The sequence below is a fragment of the Podarcis bocagei genome (assembly GCF_964188305.1).
Source record: "Podarcis bocagei genome assembly, chromosome: 3".
NCBI classification, from domain to species: Eukaryota; Metazoa; Chordata; class Lepidosauria; order Squamata; family Lacertidae; genus Podarcis; species Podarcis bocagei.
The window spans coordinates 40,287,495-40,304,213 of record NC_138127.1 but is presented as its reverse complement, the minus strand read 5'-3'; the positions used below and the strand labels follow the sequence as shown (position 1 = coordinate 40,304,213).

Here is a 16,719-nt window from a genome sequence, read left to right as displayed (position 1 = left end):
GAAGATGCACTGGAGGAACACCATACGTTTAGTCAATTTTCTTGGTGTATTACTAATTTTAATTTATTCATATTCTTGTTTTTCCCATGACACCTCATATTAAATGCAGAGCGAAGTGGATTCTAACAAAGCACTTTGTGATTTCAAAACACTACCACCCTGCCTACCCACACTCTCAAATACGAATATCTTGTTTATACAATTAATTGCTCTAGATAGCCAACATTAGCGTTGTATGAAGTGGCACTTGAATTACAACACCAAAAAAAGCAGAACACACACCCTGGGCATTTGCTGTATGAAAAGTTACAGGATTTTAGCAGGAAGCTATGGTACATGCACTGATCAGAAACGAAACAGGTCGGTTCACCCCAAACTTTTTGCATGTGCAAACAGTACTGAAACCAGGTTTGTGTATAGCCACCACAATACCATTAGGGCCCCACTGAAGTGTTGTCTAAACAACATTAATACAGCACTAGATTTGTCTCATTCCCATTCCAAACATTTGGAAACAGGAAGAATGCAACAGCCAAGCCTTACCAGGTCAATCCTGGGTACAGCTAATGATTTCAATAGGTTTAGAAGCTGCTGACTACATACAATTTTGTAGGTCAAAATGAAAAAAATGTCAGGGATAGATTGCTCTGGAGGACTGAATCAATCTTGAGTTCGTGGGAGGCTTAGCACAGCAATTTATTGGGACTTCTGTTTAATATATTTCATAATCATAATAATCATCCATGTTAACTCTGAGACTGGAGGGATTATCAACGCTTGTGTTTTTTCCTATTTCTTCTCCTTCTTCTAATGAATACAGATTGTTGTGTGCACACAAATGCAGAACCTTTCTTGAAGACATCCAGCTTTCACCCTGGCTTTCTGCTGGTGCTTTACATTGTCCTCCTTTAACATCTATGCCTTTGGCTGTGAGCACCCTTCTGGTTTTGAGGAATTCACAAGTGCAATTCCATGGGTTGCTGTCCAGATATAGGTATCTGAGTCGAGGTAAATATTTCCAGAGACTGTGATCTATGGTGGATATATTGTTGTTCCGTAGGTTTAAAACCTGCAGGTGCCTTAAATTCCTCAGTTCCTGCTCCTTAATTCTTTGTATGCTGTTTCCTTTCAGATCCAGTCTGGCTAGTCTATGTGGGAGTCTGAAGTAAAGAAAGAAACATTGTTTTATGTAGTATCTTAAAACAAGAAGCCTGTCATTAGGATGAGAAATAATGCCTTGCCTGAAGGCCACCCAGTTAGCATTATAGTAGAAAAGTGATTTGAAACCAATTTCTTGCACATAAACCAGACTAGGAAGTAATTTGAGCAAGGACTCATCTTTGGAATACAGTGGTTTAGACTAAATTGGTTTTCTGGGAGGCATGAGTCCTGGCGCCTGTGTTTAGAAATCAGATTCTGGACTCAAAAATCCGGCCACCACATTGAAATAAGTGGCAGGTATGCTGTTTGCACATTGATCTGTTCTGAAGCAATATCAATCTCTATTCATTATTTGTTAGATTGATATCCCACCATTTTGCCATTCAGCTCAAGGCAGCATGCACAGTCACCCCTCCCCATTTGATCCTGGCAACAGGCCTGTGAGGTAGGTTAAGATGAGAAACAGTGAGTTGCCTAGCGTTCTCCAGTGAATTTCATGGCCGAGTGGGGATTTGAACTAGGGTTTCCACAGTTCTCAGCTGACTTTATTATTATGCCACACTGGCTTTAACCTATTCCCAGTCGTTTAAGTATTTTGCAGTGGCAAACTTACAGCTTTCTTACAGTTTTTTTACAGTTGTTGCAGGTGTGAAAAGGGGAGCCCAATCCAGTCACATACCTTAATGGAATAGAGCCAAGTAGATTTTGTTCAAGTGCCAGATTAGACAGTTGCGTGCAGTTCTGAAGTGCCCCATCTTCAAATGTGGCAACAACATTGTTGTCAAGGAAGAAGTGCTTTAGGCTATGTAGTTCCCTGAAATCTTGCGCCTTTATTCTCTCAATCAGGTTATTGCTGCAATCAAATTTCTGTAGCGTGACTGGTAATCTGGATGGGATTATCTGGAGCTTGTTCCCAGACAGCTCCAGTCTAGTTAAACTGGAAAGAAACTCTGCACCCTCAAGTGATGAAAGCTGATTTTCAGACAGGAAAAGCTCTGACAAGTTTGCCATTTGCCTCATATCTCCAAATTTTAGCATTTTGAGCTGGTTTCTCTCTAACTTCAATGTCAATAAAGATGCAGGCAGATCTGAAGGGGTGCTTGTCAGTAAATTGCCATTTAAGTTGAGAAATAGCAAATTGCAAAGAGATATAAAAAATCCTCCTGAGAAAGATTGCAGCTTATTGTTTTCCATGCTAAGATACTTTAGGTTGGGTAGGTAAAAGGCTCCAGACACATATTCCATATTATTTCCATCCAAAGTCAAACTTTGTAAGCTGCTGAGAGAGGAGAGAGTACTAAAAGAAAGAGCCAAAATCACATTGCTTTGTATTTCAAGTACCCTTAATTTTTGTAAACCTTCAAAATTAGATTCATGTACAACACTTATTAAATTGTCCCCCAGCTTCAGTACTTCAAGGCTTCCTGGAAGCAAGGTAGGTATGTGCCTTAGTTTATTTTTCCGAAGTTCCAAGGTCCTCAATGCATCCAGAGCTTTGAAAGTGTTATTCTCTACTGATTCTGTCCCACTCCAGGTCAGGACAAATTCTTCAAGGGCACACATGCTGCTGATGTCAGTTACCTAAAGGACAAAAGCCACAACAAAATTATTTCTGGCCAAACTAATTCAGAGATGCATTTAGTTTCATGGAATGGCCACAAATCATCATTCAAATAAATGGGAGTTATGCAAGAACAATATTATACTGTACATGAGCATGATTTAATTTTAGCCAAACTAGACTTTGTCCATGTTTCATGGCAAGTTGGAGCCCTCTAGAGGATTGGCATGGAACAAACACTATACTATTCAGATTTACCCAGGAGTAAACCCCACTGAGCTCTAATATTTACAGTGCATAGGCTAGCATTGTAAAGATTAGAATATTATGAAAATTAGAATTGCTGAGTTTCCTTCTCGGATACATGTCTTAATTAGAATGTGCCTTTAGAAACATTAGTATTTCAAATTAAACAAAGCATTTGTTAGTTATAAAACAATATTTCTGTTGAATTTAGAAATATATCTTTTCATGATTCAGCAGTAAAAAATTAATGAACTGAAAAGAATTTTTTTAATAATATAAAGAACGATATCCAATATATGGCAACACTATTCTGATTTTAGAATTGAAGTGTTGTGAGTTGTAGAACCATGGATTTTTAAATTACTTACTTTGGCTTGACTGTGTGCTTTATTTGAAATATCTTCATACATCAGTTTAGAGATGGTTTCTATTTTTGTAGAGCACACAATAAAATGCTAGCATCATCTCATGGCATAAATTTTGGCACTTCTTTTAGAAGTTTTAAGAAGAAAGAACAAAACAGCCCTTTGTGCAAAGGTGCTCTACAGGTTTGTGTTACAACTGGCTATCCCGTCAGTAGTTGACAAAATAGTCAATTACCCTGATAAGAACCTCCATTTTTCTTTTCTGGTCATGACATGCAAATACTATTTTTCTTGCCCATGAAATTGTGATTACACTTTGTACTAATGAGCAAACAAACCTATTTGTGTAAGAACATTTATTGGTCTGTCTAATGTACAAGAGGTAAAAGTAAATTTTGGCTGTAATAAACAGATCTGTCCACACATATTAGAGCAACATTTGTCAGACAGGGTCAGTTATGGTTTTCAATCAAGGGCGCATTGGGTGGCAAACCCAAGATTTGTTGCTATGTAATCACCCACAATTGTGGCTAATACTCTGTGTGTATACAGACCCTCCTAGTGTCCCTATTTTCCAGGGATGTCTCTGATTTAAATAAGTTGTCCTGGTTTCTTATTTGATCCTAGAATGTGCCGCTTTTTCTGCTTATTTGCTTATTAAAACTTAAAGGGACAGGAGTAGGCTATGCCATTTGGCAACACTGTTGCAGAACTACCAATACCATGCATTGAACTTGTACAGAGAAAAGGTTATTTTTTGTACATGTTCAAATGAAATAAATTTATTTTTCTCAATGGTAATGGAAAACAGCTGTATAACATCATAAATATTTGAATATTATGGATGATATTTAATATATGACAATACTATTCTGCTGCTAGAACTTACCTGCTACAAGTCATATGCGTTATGTTTTGGTCACCTGATTTGCCCAAGCATTTGTGGGTTACTGATAACAACCTCTGATGGATAGTCTGGCTATTGTTTGTCTTTTAGTCTGCTTATTTATGTGCTTTTATTTACCTTGTTTTAATTATTATTTTATTAAGTTGTGTTTAACTGTCAATTTTTATGAAGTACAGTATAAAAATATGCCGTGTGTTTTAATATAGAACAGATGTGGGGAACCTTTCGCCCTCCTAAGGTTGCTGAACTATGACTCCCATCATCCCTTGCCCTTGCTGGGGTTGATGGGAGTCACAGTTCAGCAACATTTGGAGGGGCCTGTGGTTCCCCACACCTGACACCAAGCATGGGGAAGTGTTCTCTAAAATTCAGAAGGGAACACTGGATGGTGGTTTTTATTTAGACAAAATAAAAGGGAGCATATTCTTGTTTCATGTTTTAAACTGAACCTTGTAGCCCAAGGCTGTGCACTCAGAACTAAGGTAATAATAATAATAATATTATTAATATTATTAATAATAATAGGCTTAGATCTAAATTCATAGCCCTGGGCTACAAGGTTCAGTTTAAAACATGAAACAAGAATATGCTCCCTTTTATGGAACAAGATTATTATTATTGTTGTTGTTGTTATTATTATTATTATTATTATTATTATTATTATTATTATTATTATTATTATTAACAGCAGTAGCAGCAGCAGCAGACACATAGGAGAAGAGGGCTCCTGATATTGTAACAGCAGTATAGGAAAGGAAATATCTGTATAGGCAATTCTAACCCCACCCTCCCAATAAAACCTCCAGTACCAAATTCTGCATCCTATACAAAGATTGCATATGTAATAAGTCTGTCCTCTTTTGCACCTTGTCACTCTAATTTGAAAATGTAGGTTAGCTGATGAATAAACCATCCTACCTGGAGGTGTTTGATCTTGCCATGGCTGATGTAAATTCCCCTGGTAGTTTTAGCAATCTCTTTAGGCACTTCTCTAACTCTGTAGCACTGCACTCTCCCTGCCAAGTCACAGTGGCATTTCCGCGGGCATGTGGGGGTTTGAGTTCTGCAAAGATAAAACAAGAGGAGTAAAAGGCAAAACAGCTGCATTTTCCTAAATAGCACCTTCCCGAGCAGCACCATCTTAAATGTGAGCTGCAGCATGAATTTAGGTGCCATGTGTTCATTTATACCGTAACACCTGATAAAAAGATAATACAGATGCAGTGTTTTGCCTTTGTTTAAAAGAGAGGGAACAGAAAAGACAATCTCTTAACTTCCTTGGGTTAAAATATTCACAGGCATCACAAAGAGCAAAAGGTTTAAACAATGATAAGGAATCTTTATTCTGGCTGGCATGGAAATTGATCTTATTTATTGGCTGTTGCCTAATCTGCAAACACTTCTGTTATCTGTAGTTTCCTAGTTTGGTTAAGTGTGACACCACAGAATGAGTTGGGAGAAAAGATAAAGAGCTGTTTTATAGTGGGCTATAAAATTTTTGGATTTTCAATGACCCCGTATTAAAAAGCATCAGGAAAAAGACCCTGAAGCTCCTCTTTCATCCTGACACACAAACATAGTTGCATGATTGATCCAGAGGAATCAAGCCAGTTTACTTTGTTTTTAAAATATACTATATTTTACATAGATTTCTATATTTTACATAATTCAATTACTGTAATTGACAACATTTATTTTGAGTTATTTTAAAATGTCTATATATGTTGTGAACCGCCCTCTGATCTTCAGATGAAGAGGGACATACAAAATTCATAAACAACAACAACAACAATGTTGTCTGGTGCAAAAATGTCACTTGAAGAACTTGTGTATCTTTTGTTTGGGCCAGTCACACTTCTTTGAAGTCTCTCAGCCCCACTCACCTCACAGAGTGTTTGTTGTGGGGGAGGAAGGGAAAGGAGAATGTTAGCCGCATAAAAGAATTTGGGACTAACCAATTAAGCTGAATGTTAGAAGATTCAGGACAAAATAAAGTACTTCACATAGCGCATAATGGCTATATTCTGTGTCCACTGGTGGAGACAGCATGCATCTGAATACCAGTTGCTGGCAATCACAAGTAGGAAGGGGGCTGTTGCACTCAAGTCCTGCTTGTGGGTTTCCCAGAGGCATCTGGCTGGCCACTGTAAGAACCACATGATGCACCAGACAGGCCTTTGGCCTGATCCAGCAGGGTCCGTATGTTATTATTTTTAATGTGATGATTGCTGGCCATGCCACCAGGGCTCATATGGTGTCTTTTTGAGAATTTGTTCCAGAGGTGTGTACCGGGGACATCATGAATTCATGCCCATCATGAATTCACTGGTTCCCTTCCTGTGTGGTCAGCATGTGGGTATCATTGGCAACACTGTGACAACATTTCTCTGGATGCTGTTTTTATGCCATTTTGGAATTTTCTGAGTGGTATGTTTGTCCCTCTCCTCCTTGGCACATGTGACTAGAATACAGTAATTGTTCCTCCAGTATACAGGCAGTGTATTTCTTCCTGCCCCTGCCAACACAGCTGGCCATGTAATTCAAGATTGGTCTGTAAAGGTCCTACCATTTGTCTCACTGATTTCTTGTTCTTGTTGCATTTAAAGAAACTGTTGTTTTTATGTATTTAGGCATTTACTCATTGAATACTTTATTTACCTGCCTAATAGTTTTATATTTGTTTTGTCCTTTTTTATTTTTCCCATTGGAGCAAGACTTTTGAATGCAAGCCTTTTTGTCTTGTGTGGCTTCTTCAACACTGCTCTTCATTAACTAGAATGGCATTCTCATGAGCCCGCATACATGCTCCAAATTTCTCGAAGGGACTCTCGCCTATAACTTGGTTTTAAAACAATGCCCTAGGCTTTGTCAAGTTTCCTTGTCTAAAATGAATGTGACTTCAAGCTCTTTAAGGTGGTTCCCATATATACCATTCAGCAACAAATAAAGTGCTAATCAGATCCAGGCTACCACTCAATATTAAATACGTACTCACCTCCTCTCCTGTAGGCTCTTTGACTAATTTATTACATCTTAAAATGTTGTTTATGTTGGCCTGAATGTACCAGTTAATGTGAGGATAATTTAGGCCACCCATTATTACCTTTTTTCTCTTCAACTAACTCTAATTTCTTTACCTCAAGATAAGCATCAGAATTTGAGTAGAGGTGGTGATATTCCCTTCTGTATTTTGACTGGCTATTTCTACCTACAATGATTCTGTGATTTATTTTTTTCACCAAAGGTTTCCAGTTCTTAACATTGCAATCCATACATTATTGTGGTGCACCTACTCTGCTCTCCTGCATTGCACCACGTGAACCTTCACTTTATATTCTTGCACTTTCCTTGTTTGTGTTTGCTGCTGGTTTTATTGCTGGTTTGTTACTTGATGTGGATGGTTTTACAAGTTATTGTTTTACGGATGTAAGACATCTTGGACAATTTAATTAGGAAGGCAGGATCAAAAAAGGTGTTAGGTAATTAAGAAGTTCGATGGACAGTATGTCCCCTGCTTAAAAACAAACAAACATGAACAGGGATTTGTCCTTGGATTCTGGTATTTGAATGAACCACACCTGTCAGTGATAATAATCTTTATGACAGGGCAATGTTTGTTGTACTGTTTCTACCTATGCCTCTTGATGAAAAAGAGTTTGCTGTCTTATCAGGAGCAAATGCTGCACCCCTCAATACACACAGTCATTCTGAAAATTCAAAGGAAGCTGCTACTTTCCATGGTCCTTCCAACCAGCAAAGGGATAGAGGCCTTCCAGAAATTTTAAAAGCCTTCCCATTTATTTAAGACTGCAATCATATGCACACATGCTAAAAAGCCGCACTGATATAGTGGGATTTGCCTTTGAGTACACATGCGCATAATTGGACTATTATGCTAGCTCCATCCAGAGCCAGTAACACCGAATTTGGTCAGACAGGTTGTAGGTGCTAAGATTCATCTTTGCAGTTACATTGTATTCAAACAAAGCAGCACAGAGGTGGAGGGAAGGAATCCTTAGCAGCCTAATTATTGTTTTGTTTTTTTAAGGGATCAAACAAAATTCTTCCCAAAATGATAGGGTATTGCAGTACAGAAAGTATCACTGCTGGTTCTTGCCATTTATTTAAATGACTAAACTCCTGTTCTTAGAAATGCTAAGTCTTCAAATAAGCTTTTAAAAAATCTTCCAAGTTTGTAAAAATCGGATGGGTGGAGAGGAGGATTTTTTAATTAAGTGTTTTAGGATATGTGATGCTAGCACATCTGTCCAAGTTATATTCTTGGAAGGTAGGTGGGAGGAAAGCAATTCTGTTCCCCCTATAACACAATATATTCGCCCAAGTAGAAGGAAAATGTGATTACCACACAGCAGATATGCTAACAGGTTTGTTTGTATCCCACTTCTTAGGTACTGTGTTACTCCCTGCACAAATGGAAGTAAGTTTGGATGGTCTATTAGGGGACTGTTGTAAATAAAAATATGCCCTTTTCCCTTATGGGGTATCCAAGAGCCCATATAGAGTCCTTACATAGGTTCCCTATTGGTAGGAGAAAATAACAGAGGCCAACCAGAGAATATTGAGAAGCAAAGCAGCTAGTAAGCTTGATCTTTATTGATCTGTTGCAACAGGGTACCCCCCTCACACGCAGGAGAGGAAGAGGACCCAGAACAATGGCCTGCAAGGCCTTATAAAGACTTTTGAAATTCTCCTTCTCTAGATCAGGACCACCCCCAGAAACATTATGCATACATCACAGAAGGGGTGTAACCTAAGACCACCCCTCAGATACATCCCACCTACATCACAGAAATTTAAATGTTGTTTTTCTCTTCTCCTTGTTTATCTCCTGTCTAGCAGGTTCCTTGATTGGATTTTCTGGGGAGCCTGGCCATTCTTTTGTAATGCTAAAATACTTATTTCCTGGGCCAGGTCACAGGCTCACACCTTATTCAAACACAGATTAAAGGAAGAGACAATGGGGAGGCTTTTCCATTTTTAACCTTGCAGAGAAAGGATTTGGTCAGTTTAGGAATCAAAATGGTTCCAGGTCTGCCTTCCTGTACTGATCCATGTATGTGGAGTTATGAACATTACTATATATCTAAAACCATAAAATTCCTATCACAATTTCCCCCCTTTGGGGCTAGAATTTTTCTTAAAAATTTTTGCCCCACAAATAATAACATCGTATGTTGTAAATGGATGTCTTTGTATGAATATATCATAACACATGTTGCGTTTTGCTACTAAATTACCTGTGGCATTCTAACACTTTGGGAGAGACCATTTACTCAATAGTGTTCTATGCTTTACACCTAGCAGGAAGGTAAGGTCCACTAATGACTGAAAAGTGCAGTTTGCTTCCCCCCCGCCATTTTTGTGTTCTCAGGTGTCAAGGTAGCTCTTCTGTGGTCTCACACTGACATAGTGCTACAGCAACACATCTTGTCTGTTGAATCCCCTCAGGGCTTTCATTTAACCATGTCGCCTGGCATTCACCATAGCTGGCACAGGTTTTGGGCATCTCGTGAGGGAGAGGTCTTCGCCTTGGCCTTTAGCTATGGGATTTTATTATAGGCTGTGGTCTTGGGCTCATGAGAAGTTGCTCACTTGCACTTAAAGGACCAAAAAGCTAATTGCAGCCTGGATACACTTGCCCAATTCAAACTGAGTCCAATTTGAATTTATCTTGCCCCATGGTTCTCAAGTCTTCAAACCAATCTGTTAAAAGAAAGCCATTCTTAACAAGGGCAGTTGTCCAAATAAGTCAATTTAAGTCTATAAGGAATCATTCCTGCTAAACCAAAGCATATCCACCTTCATGTACCTGGTGTTTTATGGATCCAGAAGTTTGTCATTGGCAAAAAGAGGTTTAACACATATTAAAATGGATAGGGAAAGTTGGCAGAGTGCCAGGTGGAACAATGTGGTTATAAATTGATCTAAACATTGGACTACACAATAGTGTGAGCTATTAGAAAGTATAAAATGCATGAGAATTCTCCATTGGTGTGTAAGCAATAAGACATTAAATATAAAAACAGTTACGCACAATAAATTGCCCCCCTTTGTGGAAATCACACTGTCAGACACATTTCAACATTCTTACATAATAACACATAATACAAAAAAATAATAATTAAATATCTGTTACATATCTTGACACAATTGTGATCTTTTACGTATGTATCTTTTGAATCCTGGAGCACAGTCTTAAGGTTCAAGTGAAAAAATGTCCTTGCAATTCAACTCCTCCCCCCTTTGTCAGGTCCACTCCCCCCCCCCGGCAGTCTATATCCTTTGAAAGAGATAGCTGTGGGCACTTTGAAAACTCTGGCGTTGCAGGTCTTGTGATGGCGAAGGGGTTGTTGCTGCTTTTCATCATTGTACATCTGTAGAAGTGATATCCTGTAAGGGGGCAGGGTTTTGGGGAGACTTAAAAACATAGTTAGACAAGAAAGAGGCAAAAGGCAAAAAGGATGTCCTCCAGTTTCCATGGGAAGCTGCAAATAATAACAAATCTTAGCATATTAAGCATTTTATTTATTTCAATATTATTATCACATTTCCACATAATTACTGTTATTATCTGCCAAGTTCGTTTGCTGGAACTGTAAAAAATACAAGGTTAAGATAATAATGAAACACACACAATGACTTATGAGGAACGAAAAATAAATAAATGCTAAGACACACAATTTTAAGAAATCTGAAGTAACAATGAAAATAAAAGAGTGTTTCTTGAAGTGACAACATCGGCTATAGGACAATACTGGAAAATGACTTAATACCAAGGAAAAAAAATGAATGGCAATTTAAAGTTGTGCAAGTACCTTGCACTAGCCAAGATGACAGAATTAATAAGAAATGCTCAGGCAAAAAGGTAAACAAATACCATTCCACAAACAATGTTTGGTTGTGCTTCGATTAACTTCATAGACATCATGGAGAGACAGATTAAATAAATGAAAACAGATTATTTGTAACTTTAAAAAAAAGTGTCAAAGCCACAAAGAGATGGAAGTCAAACTGTAGCAGGGATTCAGACTTGTTTCACAGAACAGAAAGAAAGTTGCTGTGGGAGGAAAAAGGGACAAACACTTTGTTATCGGGGTTCACATATCCTGTTAAAAGGGAAAATTATTTCATGTGAGAAGTCTGTCAGGAAATGCTGTTCCTAAAATTCCCATTGAGGGGGGGAATGCTTTGATATTTACCTGTGAAAAGAATTTGGCATGTTAAGATTTGGAACCTGGAAAGCTCTTGACTTTTTTGATGGGCTAGTTTTTTTTGTTGTTTTTTTTTTGTTTGTTTTTTTTAGCCTTTTGTCTTAAATAGCCCCTGGAGCAAAGACAGATTAAGGGTGATTTCCCTCAATGGTTCCTCAATGGTTCCGAGTTTTCTTTTACATTTGGAAGAAACCTCCTCTCCCCCCTTACAGTTCCCCCCTTCCTCTCTCTCTCTTCTTTTGTAAGCTGATCTAGCCTCTGTGCATGTGCAGAGTTCATGCCTCAGCAAACCTTTTATACAATTGAAAATGTTGCATCTTTTGGCTCAATTAGAATAAGGAAGGGAAAGGTAAGGAGTAGATTTTTAAAATAGGGTTAGATTTTAAAACAAAAAAGAGAAACTCAGCAATTCAAGTATTCACCATTCAGCCCAAGCAAACTGAGACTGCTTCCTTTATGTACAGGAAAGGGCTATCATTATTGGTCATTTTATCTGGTCATTCGCGGAACAATCAACCGCTCTCTTATTTATGAGTAAAAATGGCCAGAGCGTTAGAATTCATAGGATTTTTTAACATTCTCAGTCATTTCAGCCTTACCATTTGCAGACAAAAAATTATTATTATTATTAATATTATTATTTTCTGCGCCTTAATTTACAGGAATGGCCAAGGCTAATTGTACTTGATTATTCATTTGTATGTGCTTAAACTTTGAATTGACTTTTAAGTTTGATTAAAAAAAAATAGTAGACAAAATGATAAATACTGTAATCACTCAAATGCTTGATATTACCAGTTGTGCTTCAAAACATCATGGCTTTTACCTCTCACCTTTTAAAACTAAAAAGCAAAGCTAGGCTGAATTTCAACTCCATTACCACACCAGAATTTAAGAATTACCCTCCAATGCTTGCAGACACATGGTCTTCCACACAGCCACAAATTGGGAGAGTTGAAAGGGACCCTGGGGTCATCTAGTCCAACCCTCCAAAATATAGGGTTCACAGCAAGATTTCGCAGCAAGATTTGTACTACCAGAAACACACACATTCACCTCTCACCTTTAAAAACAAAGAGCAATCTGGGCTGGATTTCAACTCATCAGCCACAAATTGGGAAAGTTGAAAGGGACCTGGGGTCATCTAGTCCAACCCTAAAATACAGGGTTCATAGCAAGATTTGTACTACCAGAAACACACACATACTTATGTACACAGACACAACTGGGGAAGAGATCACAAGCCATGCGCCTATCACAAACCATGCGCCTATCATGTACTAAGGAAAAGGAAAATAAAAGTACCCAACCCTTTTAGCAGATCTTGAAGCTAGTTTGAGTGAGTGTTTACTTCCTTAGACTAAAGAGTGAAAGTTCCTAGATAAATTATCTTTAAAGACTGAAGTGAACATTTTCCCTAAGATAGGGAGAGGATCTCTTATAAAGCATAGTTAAAACAGCCATAGATTTGATTTAAAAGGAATACAAAAGTGACAATTTTTCCTGAACTTGCAGAGGAATAGTAAGCCTAATCTATGCCCCCCCCCTTTGCAGTTTCCTTTAAAGGAAGCTTACTCGGGAGTAAATTTACCTGGCACAGAATAAGAAGGAGAAGGGGAAAAAACCCTGAAAGAGACAGAATGAAACAAGGGGGGGCATTTTCTAAGAAAAGAGGCCAGGACGTCTTATAGAGACTGATACCAGGAGCCTTACAATAACTCTTCTGTCCAACCAGATCAAAGTTAAAACTGGACTCAGATATTTTTCTTAGAAGGAACACCATACTTTCATAGGCATATGCTTAATGAAATACATACACTGCATTTTAGCTTGAGAGAGCAGTTGGCTCAACTAGGCTTTTGCAGCAGAAACATTAGGTTAACTTAGACTGGAACACAGGTGTACTTGCAAACTCAAAAGTTACAACAAAACATTTACCATTAGACTTAAATCGCCCTCCTCACTTAAACTAGAGGAAGGAGGTGGGGTAATTCCCCTTTCAGAACACAAGTAGCACGTATACAGGATTTTACCACTTGGGAGGAAAACTCTTTTAGAGCCTCTCTCAAATAACAAACATTTGCACACTCCATTCTCCATTTTGTCTTGCTTTAAGATTGATAAGGCTCAACATGGCTTCCTTAGATTTAGAATTTGGAGCAAGCTTGCATTTTTATTTTAGATGGCACATTTAAGATAAGCAGCTGCTGGATGTTACCTAAGTACAATTTAAACACAGGAAAAACGTTTCTTAAACACAAATTGAAGGGGACTGTCAGAGTCCAGGCAGGAAGTAAGCACCAACTGGGCTTCTTTCCCATCAGGAGTCTGTGGGTTCATTTCTTTTGATTGAGGTGCACCCATTTTCAATTAAAAGGGTTTTGGACCTGGGCAAAACTCCGAAGGGTCCGGAAAAGGGGAAACCTGGACAAAAAAAACTTGGGGATACCTGGACAAATCTCCGAGGGGAAAACTTGGGGATCCAAGGGAAAAAACTTGGGGATACCTGGACAAATCTCCGAGGGGAAAAACCTGGGGATCCAAGGGGAAAACTTGGGGATACCTGGACAAATCTCCGAGGGGAAAACTTGGGGATCCAAGGGAAAAAACTTGGGGATACCTGGACAAATCTCCGAGGGGAAAAACCTGGGGATCCAAGGGGAAAACTTGGGGATACCTGGACAAATCTCCGAGGGGAAAAACCTGGGGATACCTCACTTAATCTCTATTCTACAACTCACAGCAACCTCCCTGCCTTTTACAATCTAACTCAGAGTCCCTACTGAACGCTTGCACACTTGCAATGCCAGATTGAGACTCAGAAATGACAAAGAAGGAAAGGAATCAGGTGCCCTTGCTTTCTCCGCTCACAGGTCATCTCTAACAAAGATCGCCATGGCAGAGGTGCGGCTACACCTGGGAGTTATAGTTTTGGGAATTATAGTTTTCAGTGCAGAAGAAATTGCACAACCTTTCTGGGCAAAACTCCGAAGGAATAGGTTGGCATACAGAGTTAAGTGGAAGAAATCACACACAACCTTTGCCTGGGCATACTCCGAAGGGCTAAGGCTGGTGTTGAGATCGAGGGGACAGAAAGGAGTCAAGAGTTAAAGTGAGGAAAGAAGTAAGGATTTGAGAAGTATAGGTTTGCTGTGGTTTGCAGAATCCCACCCCACTACCCATTTTTCCTACTCATACTCACTTCGCAAGCGCTGTCCTGGTGATCCCGGGATCTCTTGACTGGTTGTTTAAGGCCGGCCTGATCAAGCTTTGCTTCCCCTGGTTAGCCTCGCTGAACTCCAAGTTATTGCCAGACCCTGGGACCGATGGAAGACTGGTTATTCCTCCTGGCAAACTGCCTGGTGCGCGCTGGATAACCAGTCCTTCCTCGCTTCCAGAATCCGGGTAACCAAAAGTCCCTTCGTGCGTGGTCGCCATCTGTTGTAAATAAAAATATGCCCTTTTCCCTTATGGGGTATCCAAGAGCCCATATAGAGTCCTTACATAGGTTCCCTATTGGTAGGAGAAAATAACAGAGGCCAACCAGAGAATATTGAGAAGCAAAGCAGCTAGTAAGCTTGATCTTTATTGATCTGTTGCAACAGGGTACCCCCCTCACACGCAGGAGAGGAAGAGGACCCAGAACAATGGCCTGCAAGGCCTTATAAAGACTTTTGAAATTCTCCTTCTCTAGATCAGGACCACCCCCAGAAACATTATGCATACATCACAGAAGGGGTGTAACCTAAGACCACCCCTCAGATACATCCCACCTACATCACAGAAATTTAAATGTTGTTTTTCTCTTCTCCTTGTTTATCTCCTGTCTAGCAGGTTCCTTGATTGGATTTTCTGGGGAGCCTGGCCATTCTTTTGTAATGCTAAAATACTTATTTCCTGGGCCAGGTCACAGGCTCACACCTTATTCAAACACAGATTAAAGGAAGAGACAATGGGGAGGCTTTTCCATTTTTAACCTTGCAGAGAAAGGATTTGGTCAGTTTAGGAATCAAAATGGTTCCAGGTCTGCCTTCCTGTACTGATCCATGTATGTGGAGTTATGAACATTACTATATATCTAAAACCATAAAATTCCTATCACAGGACAGGCTAGTAAACTGCGAATTCACTGTGACTCTGAACACAACAAATGGAAAGGATTTCAAGCCTATGAGGTATTTAGGGAACTTTCCACGCTAATCATTTAGAATGTAAGCCTCAGGTAAGGGATGGTTTTTTTCACACTGTCGTACAATGCCATTTTTTAAAATGTTTCTTGTATGCTGCAACAGTTCGTACGTCTAATCTCGAGACGGAGCTTTCTAGGGCCAAAAGAGCCTTTTTTTTTTACTCGGGAACAAGCAGTGTTTCCTTCCGTTCCCGCCTTCAGTGCTTGCACTTGTGTAGAGCTCGAGTAGTGGGGGCAGAAGGTAGATCCGGCTGATCGCAGTAGATCGGGAAGGGTCTCTGACTTCCAGCAACCAAACGTCCTTTCCTCACTAAAACAAAAACCTAACCTGGCATGGACTGTTGAGCACAAGAGCTCAGTTAAGACCTCAAGTTAAGTGCTAGCACTGGAAACAAGTGCCTGGGCTCAGAATGTGCCCAGAGAAAGGCACCTTGTTCTTTAATTCCAAGCCCTTAGCGCTCAGAAACGGACTCAGGAAACCTCCCCGTCGCCTTGCGCTCTCTCCCGCGCGGCTTCCTAACGTCAACACGAGCTTCCGACGGACCAATAAGCAGCAGCACTGCAGGTCGCTATTGCCGCCCGCTGTGGGAAACAAGACGCTGGGCTAGACAGGCCTGTCGAGGAAGATCCAGGAAGGATCTTCTCACGTCTTTAAGCGAATGAGAACCAGACCAAAAGCCCGGCTGCTAAACTCGCGCCGTCCTCGAAGTAGAGCTGCGCCGCAGCGCCCCCTCTGGCAGAGAGCAGCAGCAGCAGCGCCCGTCGATCGACGATTTGTGGGGAATCTCGGCCCAACCGACCTGACTGCCGAAGAAGCCTCCGTTGTGGCAGGCCGAAGAAGCCGAGCGCCGATCTGCTCGGCAGCGGTTTTCCGGCGTTGCCCTACCGGGTGACAGAAGCGAAGTCGCACCTAGCGCGCATGCGCCCCCCCCACCCCTCGTTCTCCCTCAGCCGCTGCTCCGCCCTCGCCGCTCTCGAGCTCAGGCCGACGCTTCCCTGTCCCGCCTCGCCTCGCGGGCACCAAGGGGAGGAGGGGGCCGTCCCGCGGGCGCCGGCGA

The 16,719-nt window shown here is 40.2% G+C and overlaps 1 protein-coding gene across 3 annotated transcripts; it reads right to left on the bottom strand.

The window, feature by feature from the left end:
- Positions 1-23: 23 nt before the first annotated feature.
- Positions 24-16,592, bottom strand: LOC308583588 (nephrocan-like). 3 transcript variants are annotated; one of them, XM_081187723.1, is made up of 4 exons: positions 16,462-16,592; positions 5,159-5,303; positions 1,841-2,742; positions 24-1,160 (listed from the first exon to the last, which is right to left on the bottom strand). In XM_081187723.1, exons 3-4 carry the CDS (start codon positions 2,722-2,724, stop codon positions 713-715), a joined length of 1,332 nt encoding a protein of 443 aa, XP_081043849.1. In that variant the 5' UTR covers positions 2,725-2,742; positions 5,159-5,303; positions 16,462-16,592; the 3' UTR covers positions 24-712. The 3 variants fall into 3 exon arrangements, with proteins under 3 accessions (XP_081043849.1, XP_081043848.1, XP_081043847.1); XM_081187722.1 differs by lacking the exon at positions 16,462-16,592 and adding an exon at positions 15,824-16,112; XM_081187721.1 differs by lacking the exon at positions 16,462-16,592 and having other exon boundaries at positions 5,159-6,068.
- Between the last annotated feature and the right edge of the window lie 127 nt (positions 16,593-16,719).

Bases quoted from the DNA above. Each gene is read 5' to 3' on its own strand.
- LOC308583588 (XM_081187721.1), bottom strand. From the start codon at position 5,416: ATGGCACCTAAATTCATGCTGCAGCTCACATTTAAGATGGTGCTGCTC. The intron at 2,743-5,158 runs GTAGGATGGTTT...TTTGTCCTTTAG, and splicing joins GCAAGATCAAACACCTCCAG to GTAACTGACATCAGCAGCAT. The intron at 1,161-1,840 runs GTATGTGACTGG...TCTTTACTTCAG, and splicing joins CTTGGCTCTATTCCATTAAG to ACTCCCACATAGACTAGCCA.